Consider the following 11,788-nt stretch of genomic DNA (forward strand, 5'->3'; position numbering starts at 1 on the left):
TAACAGGATTACTTTTTTGGAGGAGTAATCAGTAATTAGCAAATAATTGCTATTTTCAAGTAACTTGAGCAACACTGCTTACAAGTGGGATAATTATGTAATAGAATGTTTTATATTTGTAGCGGTTGTTTTTGAATGCTGACATACTGTATAAAAAGATAACATAAGATAAGATAAGATAGATCTTTATTGTCACTGTTACCAGATCAATGAAGCACAGTAGAACAATGAAACACACACACACACACTATGTTTGGCACTCACAGGAATATAAATATACTGTCATTTACCAGAATAACTGCTTCTATTTCTAAGCATACAGGAAAGGTGAAGTTTGGTTTTATGGCCTGACGTCACAGTCTTTATATGCACCTGTGTAACCCTATCCTATTGCTATCATACGGAAGAGGATTAGGGCCACTGGAAAAAAAATCTGAGAAAAAAGTCAGAATTCTGACTTTAATCTCAGAATTCTGAGAAAAAAGTCAGAATTCTGAGATTAAAGTCAGAATTCTGAGATCAAAGCCAGAATTCTGAGAAAAAAAGTCAGAATTCTGACTTTAATCCCAGAATTCTGAGAAAAAAGTCAGAATTCTGAGATTAAAGTCAGAATTCAGGAAAAGAAAAAAAAAATACGTTCCTGCTTTTTTTTTTTTTTCCAGTGGCCCTAATCCTCTTCAGTACTATCAAGTGTGAACAGTTCTTTCTGGTAATTTTTCGAGGGTTTTGGTGGGGAAGCTGTCCTTCATAATGTTAAAGTCACGGGACATTTTCGAAAAAAAAACCTCTAAAGGTGCTTTTGTTTAGACAGGAGGTAATGCGTTACGTTACGCCCTTCCCGTACCTCTGCTTTCCCATCAGCCATTGCGGACAGGAAGTGTCCTCTGCTTTTGGCGCGGTCCTGACCGCGGCCATCTTGGAATCACATCACTGTGTAAAGCAAGCGTTCGAGACACTGCGTGGTCCTCCGGCTCATTGATTGCGATATCCTGGCGCTAACTATCAAGAGGAGCTGTTTTGCATCCCGATCTAACAAAGCCAGTAGATACAGTCATTTATTTTCTTTTGCTCGCTGAGTGCTCAGGAAAACTCGGGCAGAATTTTGAAGGAACCGCTATGGCGACTGCAAGCGCTACCCCAAGCCGTGAAGCTGGCCGGTCAGCGGCCTCCACTCCTCTCTCCCCGACTCGGATTTCTCGTTTACAGGAGAAACAGGAGTTGCAGCATCTGAACGACAGGCTGGCTGTGTACATCGATCGCGTGCGGGCGCTGGAATTGGAGAATGACCGGCTAATGGTCAAAGTGTCGGAAAAAGAAGAGGTGACTACGAGAGAGGTTAGTAAATGAAAATATTTCAGTAAACGTAATATCAGCACGTGATCCCTGTCGTAAAAATGTGTAACTGAAAAAAGGCTCGTGCGCGCACATATTTAGTCTTGAACGATAGGGAAAATCGGTCATTATAAGTCACGTTAATTATGCGGCGTAAAATGTGTAACTAACTGCGCTCACATACGGTAAACTCAGCTTCACTGGTGCCGTTGGCTTTGCATTGTTTGCCGTAATGATCCATACTGCATCTGTATTCAAATGTGACCGGACCGGAAGCACTGAGCGGGTGGGTCTGCGCGCCAATCTCTGCTCAGTGATTTTTTTTTTAATTTTAATTTTAATTTTTTATTTTAATGTATTTTTTGCATTTGTGAATTTGTCCGTTCATTTGACTTTGCCCCCCCCCCCCCAAAAAAAAAACAAAACAAAAAAAAACAAAACCAAAACTAAACAAACAAACAAAAAAAAAAACCCTACAGAATCCATTTTTGGGGAATTTTTTTACCATAATGATTGATTTCCTTACCTGGATGATTGTATCAAGACAATTTTGCGCTTCATCAGATAAGCATCGATAGAACCTATCATGGGACAAAGGTGTTTGTTGTAATCTTGAATAGTTGTTGCCCTAAAGTTAAAATTTTAACTTGTGCGTGGTTTCTATTTTATATGTGACCTTTGCATGATGTATGATTTCTGCTTCATCAAAAAAAACACAAAAACCCAACATATTTGAGTAATGGTAGATCTTGTAATCGTGCCAGATCCTTTATTTCTTCGTGCTGTGAGTCACTGTATGCTCACAGGTAGCAACCCTGTAATGGAACTGCTTCTTAAAGGAACTACTATTTCGACACTTGACCTACAACAGATAAATTTTGGTTTTGTAGTGTTTCTACTGGAGTTATAGCAGGTGGTGTTGCAAAGACACGTTGTTGCCCATAGCAGCATCAATTTCCTGTTTTTCTTGTAACGTAGCAACCCCAATCAACACAGCGATGAACGCACGCAATAACCACATTCGTGAAAAATTGGCCTTGTCCACCCTTTTTACACTTTCATATACTATGTTCCAAAGTTCCTTCTTTTATAACGAGTAAAGGAGAGCCCCTAAACGTGTTCTTTTATATTAACAATCACTCAGTGGATCACTCAATGCTACCTTTTTCTGCACACTAGCCTTATGATTTTATTGGTTGGCATGCCTAGTGCTAACTGAATTAACAAGCCTGCGTTTGTGACTGTTTTCTGCTGTTTTGTTGCTGTTGTTGTTTGTTTGTTTGTTTGTTTGTTTGTTTGTTTGTTTTAAAAAAAACAGGAGTCATTTTTGTTGTACTGCAGGTATTAGGGAGTAGTTACCAATGTGGCTAACACTGACAGGGTTGCTACTTAATAATGTAATATAAATTCTAAAAATGTTATTTTAAATTCCAGTGACACTAAGGTAAAAAAAAAAAAGGTAAATTAGATCATAAGCAGGCAAGTTTAAAAAAAAAAAAAAAAATTCTGGATCCAGTAGAAGTGTGACGTGCTTGCTGACATTTTTGGAAAGTCTTAAATCCCAAACCTCTCTCCATTGTGTGAATGGTTGTACCAGTCTTCCTTGCTTTGTTCTGTCTTCTTTTTCTTCGCCTTTTTTGCCACTGGTGAAGCAATGTGCGATGGTTGGTTTCTATAGGTTTTATAGATGCCCATGAAGTACTTAAGAGGTATTTTTTTGCTCAAATGCTAATGCACTTCCTCTTTGTTGTTAGTTGAATCTTATTTAGACTCGGAAAGTCCAATGTGGTGGCAGCAGTGAAAGGAAAGCTTTAAGGCTATTTTCAGACAGTAATTACTTTTGTTACATCTTAACATTATATATGGTTACTGAAAACGTCACACAGTGTGTGTAGTTGTGGTAGTTGGATCTATTCATTCAGAATAATTGATACTGAATGAAATTAGGTCAGCTGGAAACGGCTGCTCTGACTGTTGAATTTAACACTGCCCCCAGTGCTTGACTGAAAGAGTTTTATTTATTTATCTTTTTCAATTCATTATTTATTCAGATAAAATTCAAACGGGAATAAATTTAATTTTAAGACATAATAATGGAGCCACAGTGTATATTTAGTTTAGTGTATGTTCCTGTAATAATCCTCTGTCTGATTAAAAGAAAAGAAAGGAGAAAAAAAAGAAATAGGTTGGGGTTTTTTTTTGTTTTTGTTTTTTTTAAGGTGAACTTTAGAAACCTGTCCTTCTGTTGTAATATGCAACCACTCGGAAGACTTTACATTCTGGAACAGTCAGTAGTGTTTGTTTTCTTCACCAGGTAATGTGTTTTGCATCCCTCTCTTTAGGTAACAGGCCTAAAGGCTCTGTATGAGGCAGAGTTGGCTGATGCTCGGCGAGTTTTGGATGAAACTGCTAGAGAGAGAGCCAGGCTCCAGATAGATCTGGGCAAGGCTCAGGCTGACCTGGAAGAAGCTACACGCAGGTAACGCCTTATCAAATACTTTTTAAAAAAAAATTTGAAATCGTGTTAACGTGGCTAAAGATTTTGGATGTTAGCTTGTAAGGGCCATTAAGTGACCACTTAAAGATATTAATTGTGTTCTGCCTCCTTGTCTATTTGTTCCAGTATAAAGAAAAAGGATGGTGATCTTGCTGCAGCAATGTCCAGGGCCAGTGGTTTGGAAGCCCAGCTGAATAAGAATGAAGCAGCTCTTTCAACAGCTCTAAGCCAAAATGCTGCTCTGAGCTCTGAGCTAGCTGATGTCAAGAGCCTGCTGGCCAAGGTGGGAAAGATGCGAGATGTTTAGTAAAAAAATGAAGCCAGAAAAAGAAATATCTAGAAATGGTTGAATAATTAGAAATGATAATATATGATCACCACAATACTTTAATCGTGATTGATATTACAATTTTGTTTACCTTTTTATTTGGGTATTATGTCCCCAAAAGTAAATGTTTCATTTACTTTTTGTATGCCAGACTAACATAACAAATGTTCTCTGCTTGGTCATGAAGAGCCAGCCAATCAGCCTAATGTTGTCCATGTGCTAATAAATGTCCCGGTCTTATGATGTGTAGGCAGAGGACAGCCATGCTGTTGGTAAACGCCAGCTGGAGGCAGAGACACTGATGCGTGTGGACTTGGAGAATCGCTGTCAGTCACTGAGTGAAGAGCTGGAGTTCAGGAAGACTATGTTTGATGAGGTAAGGGTTGTGTCGTAAATACTGTGCCTGTGCACAAGACTGCCATAAAGTTTGCATAATCAGATTTCTTTCCCTCTCTTTTAACGTAGCAAAGTTTTTGGGTTTTCTTTGGGTGACGTTTCTCTGTTACACTTCACTCACTCCTTGTGCTCAGGAGGTGCGCGAGTCTCGCCGTCGACATGAGCAGAGAATAGTGGAGGTGGACTCTGGAGTCAGACAGGACTATGAGTTCAAACTGGCACAAGCTCTACAGGTATGATTTAATTTCTGATGTTGCCGTGTCTGTGGCTGCTACAACCCAGTATATTTACAGGTACAGTTGTGTCATTGAAAAACAAATGTTATCATACAAATAATAAAGGCATTTTTAGTATCAGTCAGTCTTTAGCTCTTTTTTGCCTGTGGCACCATGCGCACATGCACAGGAGCATGGTGGTTGGCTCTGACTGTAAAATGCTGCACAATTTCACATTGCGTGCTAGGGCTTGTTAATTTTCTCTGTAACCATTTTGGCAAGTATATTATGTATATATTATGTCTGTACTGTGTTTGTGTTGATGCTAAATTTCACCTTCACATCTGTGTCAGCACTGCTCAGCAGGCTTTCTGTTGAGAATGAATGTTAATCAGACTTGTGTGATCCCAACCAGGACCTGCGGAGGCAACATGATGCGCAAGTCTCTATTTATAAGGAAGAACTGGAGCAAACGTTTCAGGCCAAGGTGAAAGACACATGTTTGTCTTTTCCCCTTTTCTTTCTTTGTGTTTTATGCTCCTTGTGTTCAAATATGCTATCTGTCTCGTTCTGTCTGCAGTTGGATAATGCCAAAGTGTCCTCTGAGATTAATGACAAGGCAATGAGCTCAGCCAGGGAGGAGCTGCAGGAGTCTCGTACCAGAATAGAGAGCCTTGGGTACCAGCTCAGCGCCCTGCAGAAACAGGTGTGGCTTTATGGACACCAGTACACCCAAATGGAGATCTCTCCTACAGCTTCCACACTTTAAATCCCTTAAACAGCTCAGGATTTCTGGTGGTTTGCTATTTGGTTTTAATTGAGTGGTGTCTGCATGTTTGCTTTTGTAGGTGGCTGCCTCAGAAGATCGTATCAGAGAGTTGGAAGAAATTCTGTCGTCTGAGCGAGACAAGCACCGCCGTGCCATCGAAGCAAAAGAACAAGAAATGGCTGAACTGAGAGACCGGATGAACGCTCAGCTCAGTGAATACCAGGAGCTGCTGGATGTGAAGCTGGCTCTGGATATGGAGATCAATGCATACAGGAAACTGCTGGAGGGAGAGGAACACAGGTGCACATGTTTTATCAAGTACTTTATCATGAGGATGCCATCAGAGCCAGTACTTACTGTAGGCACCGTGGGTAGGATGTGTGGAAAGTGATACTTGGATCAGATTGGGCTGTTGGGATCATTGCAACAGCATTGATTCCAACAGCATCATTTTCTCCTCCTGTTTTAGACTGAAGCTGTCCCCCAGCCCGTCTTCCCGAGTCACAGTGTCCAGATTAACAGGATCTTCATCCTCCCGCTCCTCTAAGAGGAAGAGAGCGGAAGCAGAGGTTAGGGAGATGCCCGAGATTGGAAGAGGAGAGGAGCAGTTGCTGGTGTCAGAAGAGGCTACGGCTACTGGAGCCGTCACCATATCACCGACTGACATGGATGGAAACGCAGTCACACTCATCAACGATACTGAGCAGGTGTGTTAGGTGAAATTTTATATTGTGTCTCCTTTTCTGAACAAAGTGCACTTCTGTATTAAGGCTCCTCATGTCTTGCAGGACCAGCCTCTGGGCAACTGGAGATTGAAGAGACAGGTTGACAATGGGGAAGAAATCATCTACAAGTTCTCACCAAAATACGTCCTGAAAGCTGGGCAGTCTGTCACTGTGAGTAGATTGCGTATGGTTGCATGACCCTAAACGATCAGACACGTATAGACACACATGTAGTGGAGGTGAGACAGGAACACTGATAAAGAGCCCACCAGCAAAGATCATTTGGCCTGTAGCAGCCATCCTCCCTCTCCCTCTGTGCTGAATGTGCTGCCACCCACTGGTGGTCTCATGCTACTAGTATTTGACAAGGACACCAAGAGAAAAATCAGTCGTGAGGGATAAGGAGGGAGGTCTGTGGCCCCCGACTGCTAAACCCTCTGGGGCATTGACTTGTTGTCTCTCCTCTGCACCTGTTGTCATTGATTTGCACCTGTGCAGGTGAAATGGATTCCCAGCAGCTCAGACTTCCTACCTGGACAGACTGATATTTCTCAAGTTTAACAGACTGTACCGTGATGATCATGCTGTGTAATATTGTAAAAATGTAATATGTGAAGCTGTATGTTATACTGTATGTTGTAAACAGCTTTTTTTGTTGTTTACCTGCACCTAGGTGTGGTCTGCCGATGCTGGTATGGCTCACAGTCCTCCAACTGACTTGCTGTGGAAAAGCCAGGCTTCCTGGGGCACAGGAAATGACATAGTTACCTCTTTGGTCAATGCTGATGGCGAGGTAAAGACGTCGGTGCATAGCTAACTAAACCAGTTTCCTTTGCTTGAAATTCGTACATGGTTTTTATTTTTTGAGTCATGCGGTGTTTGTCTCACAGGAGGTGGCCAGGAGGACTGTAACCAACACTCAGGTGGATGTAGATGATGTTGATGGCGAGGAGGAGACAGTGGCACAGACGGTACACTTGGCCAACAATTTTTCTTTTTCTTTACCTTTTTGGTAAAACTTTTTGTTTGGCTCGGTGTAAAGGAGCAGGGCTGTTACTGCAGTTAGATTAGATGTTAAGAAAACTATGAGCTCATTTTGACTCGGTGGCAGGAGCAGGTAGCAGAGCAGTTGGAGAAAGTCAATAAAAGGTTGATGAAGTAAGTGGTACTAAAAAGAAAGAGCTGGAGGAACATTTAGCAGCCGCTTAGGTTAATTGGCAACATGTGAGTCACATGACGGGGTCTAAAAGAGCGTCTTAGAGAGGCAGAGGTTCACCGTTCTGCAGAAAACTGCGTCTACAAATTGTTTTTCAGAATGTCTCTGAATGTAAACATGTGAAGACTTTGAGTAATTCATCATCTGTAGTTCATAATATCATCATTGTTGGATATCTGCATCACCAGTCCCTTAAAACGGGCATGATTGTGTGGTGGAAATCAGTGCATGTGCTCAGGATCAGCGTGCCCTCCACGGATCCCTGGAAGTCTATTTTAAATCTGTTGTTACTGACCTTGGTTTTAAGTTGGACAGTGATTTTAAATTGGACAACCAAATCAGAGCAGTGGTGAAGTCCAGTTTTTATCATTTAAGGCGACTGGCAAGACTAAAATCTTTTCTTTCGAGGCAGCACCTTGAAACAGTGATCCATGCTTTTATTTCTTCCCGCCTGGACTACTGTAACTCACTTTATGTGGGGGTCAGTCAGTTATTGCTCTCACGTCTGCAGCTGGTTCAAAATGCGGCTGCACGACTCCTAACAGGAACTCGAAAGAGAGAGCATATAACCCCCGTGCTGGCCTCTCTGCACTGGCTGCCTGTGTCTTTTAGAGTTAATTTTAAAATTCTTATGTTTGTTTTTAAATGTCTACACAGTCTTGCCCCGCCTTACCTCTCTGAGCTTCTTCATCCCCACATACCCTGTCGGTCTCTCAGGTCAGCTGACCAGCTGCTCCTGGAGGTACCGAGATCCAGGAGGAAGCTCAGAGGGGACAGGGCCTTCTCTATTGTGGCTCCAAAATTATGGAATAATTTGCCCATGCATGTTAGAGAGGCCCCTTCACTGTCCACTTTTAAATCACGTCTTAAAACCCACTTTTATTCCTTGGCTTTTAACCTCAGTGAGACTTAGTTTCTTTTTTAATGCAGTAGTTATTTAATTAATGATTTCACTCTTCTTTTATTTGTTTTTTATTTATATCTCATGTAATTTTATTTTACAGTTCCAATGTACAGCACTTTGTGTCAGCTGTGGTTGTTTTAAAGTGCTTTATAAATAAAGTTGATGATGATGATGATGATGATACAGGTTGGAGCTCTGTCATGCAAAGAGGCAGCCACATGGGAGCGTGATCCATAGACACCGCTGTCTTCTCTGGACCAAAGCCAGTTTAAGATAGACTGAGGCAAAGTGGGGAAACTGCTGAGGTCATACTAACCAAAATCTCAGTGCCTATGGAAGTGGCAGTTTGCACCAAAAAAACAGGACAAAGCAGGGTCAGAACTGCTGAGCAGCCGGAATCCTCTAACAGAGAAGAATGGGACACATTCCTCTTCCACAAGTCCAACAGCTGCTCTCCTCAAGTCCCACACACTTGTGGGTTGCTGTTAGAAGAAGAGGGGATGCTACACAGTGCTGCATGTGACCCTGCGCCAACGTATTTATGACGTGTGGCTGCGATCACATTCAAAATGAGCTCATAGTTTTCATAACATGTTTATTTACTGAGGTTAAACAGTGTAGAACACATGGTCTGTCTCAGTCAGCACCTGTTGTAGGCTGTTGGATGGAGTCACTCTTTGGAACTTGTACATCTGTACTGCTACACATGGAAGTCTCCCAATAACAAACCTTTTTGTTTCTCCTACAGGGCAAAGTGTCGTCCAGAGAGTGTGCCATCATGTGAAGCCTTCCTCATAAGTAGATGGCTTTTACCCTTTATATACTACTTTTTTTCTTCTAGAGCCATTCAGATATGATCCTGTCCATTGCCTCATTATTTGATGTTTTTACTATTCAAGATCATTTTTGTATAATGGACTTGGTTTTTATAGCTTTCCATATTTCTGCACCTACTTTAATGAGTCAATAAAAATTAGTCAGACGCCAGCAACGATGGATTAGATATGATGGATCCCAACTCCTAAGCACAACAGAACATGGTATATAGACACTATATATGGTATATATACTATATATAGTCTATATGCTATGTACACCCGCTGTATACTGGGTGTGTACTGGGTAAAATGCATCTGTTATCAAACCCCTTGTGACATCAGGGCCTTTCTGAATGTGTTTCTAACTTTAACATTTATTGCGTGGATACTCATGTTTGTCTGCTGCATGTTTTCTTAGTATTTTTTGAAGTCTTCCTTTCACTTGCATCCAAATGCAAATGAAACGATACATTCTTGTTCAGTTACCTTGGATTTCCCTATTCAAAAGGTGGTTTGCAAATTGACCGGATCCAGTTCTTCTACTTTGGGCTCAATCTAACCACCTCTGACCTTTGAGGTACACTCGGTTGATACTTGACCTTCTGGTCACAACCTAGAACTCTTTGTGACTATGCTCCGTACTTTTCTCTTCCTTATTTCTTCAAAGGTGAAGATAAAACGTTCTTAGATTTCTGAAAACTAAAAGCAGCCTCCTTTTGTTTTGTTAAATGTGGCTCCCAGTTGAGCTGCAGACCGAAATCCATAAAGCCAGGAAAAAACACAAGACAACTGCCAAACCTAAAATCACGTAGCTCTCCCGTCTGTGTTCTTACGACCCTCAACAAGACTAGCATGGTCAGAATTATGTGATGCATGTGAACCCTGCTTTCTTGGGGAAATGTGCTTTGTTGAACTCAGTCCTATCCACACCTAAAAGAGCTGCGAGTGCTCCAAAGCAGCTGTGTAAACCCTGACAGCAGACCCAGAGGAAGTCCAGGGCCCTCACACCGCTCCATTACAGTATTTGAATGTTCTTATTTAGCTCTTATTTTTTGAATTACACTGCAACTTGTTGCCTAGACTGGCTTTATTGGTTGCTAATAGTTTTTTGTAGAGATTTTCTTAGTGGGGCCAGCACTTTTTTTTTTTTTTTTTTTTTTTTGGACCAAAAAACACTAGTGGTTCATTTTGACTGGCAACGCTTCTGTTAGCAGATGCGTGTCTATGCTGCCCGTGTGTAGTCTGCAGAGGAAGAAATCTGCACTTGTAACAAAAACTGACTGATGCCTCCAGAGAACCAATGAAACTAAACTTCAGAACAATAATAGAACACTTATTACAAGTGCTGACATTGTAGGGTGGGTGGCGTTTTCTTACAGTCTGCTGTTCTGCCTCTTGTTGCCGTTTTCAGTTTTCATTCGACAAAGTTGGAGAACTAACTGGTGCTTCTCAGACTTGCTAAATGTTGCGTCTCTGAGCCAAAACACTCATCCCAGAAACAGGACGTATGTGTGCAGACAGACAGGATATTGGACTCATCTAACCAACATGCCAGGCTGTTAATAAACACCTGGATCTGCAGAGTGGAGCTGAGGCTTTAGGGTTTAGGAACATTTACCATGCAGCGGCCAGTTTTTCTTTGCTTGGGTTTGTTCTTCTTTGGACAGTGCAGTGTCAATTGGATTAGGTTAGATGATGAAATTAAAGTTAAAGCTTTCTCAATCCGAAACCTAAAACTGACAAACTTTTTGAAGTGTGTGGGATAAATGATGGAAGTAAGATTCCTGTTTCCTCAGACTTTTGCAGGTGTGACGTGATATTTCGAGTACACGGTCTCCGTCTGTACTCTGTTTCTGACTTGAGCACACTGTATGAGTTTTTCTCATACCTGCTGTGTGTTATTGTGGAAACGGCTCTCTCTCGTGTGTTTGTGTTGTGTGATTTACTAGTTCTATGTAATCAGTTTAACTTTTTTTTTTTAAATGTGTGTACAATTCTTAGATTGGCTCTGGTAGGGTTTTTGTGACTTAATGAAACTGGGAAACTCGACTTATATTTCAGGGTCCATGTAAAAAAATAAACAAAAAAATTACCTAAACACTATTCCTGTAGTGTTCCACTAAAAAGTCAAAAGGCTTCACTTCATACGAACAGTTAATATAAAATGTTTTGATTTCTATTGGGAGAAAGTGCCAGTTGCCTTACTAATAACTGAAAAGTAACCAACATTGATGACAACAGAAGTCCGAAAAACCGGAGAAATGCTATTATTCATGTAGGGGTTATGGCATGTATTGTCTGTTTTATCTATGATTTTCTGTCAAGCTACTTTTTGTACACTTAATAAATGTTTTACACATATGTATTTGGTATCAAGAGTCTTCTATGTGCATACAAATCATTAATATTAGTGGGGTGAGGCGTGTTTATAAAGAATGCCTTGAACAGACATCATTTGATAGCTCCTCAGTAAAAACAATATGAGTCAAATAATGGCCTTTGAGGAACTTGTGACAGTTACTGCTGCTGTTTATCTGACAGACTCTGCAGAGTCCAGGGTCGGCCGATTTAAAAATGCCACTTAATTA

The 11,788-nt window shown here is 41.1% G+C and overlaps 1 protein-coding gene across 1 annotated transcript; it reads left to right on the forward strand.

Annotated features, from left to right (window-relative positions):
• Window positions 1-809: 809 nt before the first annotated feature.
• Window positions 810-11,565, forward strand: lmnb2 (lamin B2). The gene is made up of 13 exons (XM_026147466.1): window positions 810-1,335; window positions 3,675-3,811; window positions 3,956-4,112; window positions 4,408-4,533; window positions 4,688-4,786; window positions 5,184-5,255; window positions 5,349-5,474; window positions 5,617-5,837; window positions 6,007-6,244; window positions 6,326-6,433; window positions 6,936-7,055; window positions 7,153-7,233; window positions 9,131-11,565. The coding sequence occupies exons 1-13, from the start codon at window positions 1,117-1,119 to the stop codon at window positions 9,164-9,166; spliced, it is 1,740 nt and encodes a 579-aa protein (XP_026003251.1). The 5' UTR covers window positions 810-1,116; the 3' UTR covers window positions 9,167-11,565.
• The last annotated feature ends 223 nt before the right edge of the window (window positions 11,566-11,788 follow it).

This window comes from Astatotilapia calliptera, chromosome 17 (assembly GCF_900246225.1).
Source record: "Astatotilapia calliptera chromosome 17, fAstCal1.2, whole genome shotgun sequence".
Classification (NCBI taxonomy): domain Eukaryota; kingdom Metazoa; phylum Chordata; class Actinopteri; order Cichliformes; family Cichlidae; genus Astatotilapia; species Astatotilapia calliptera.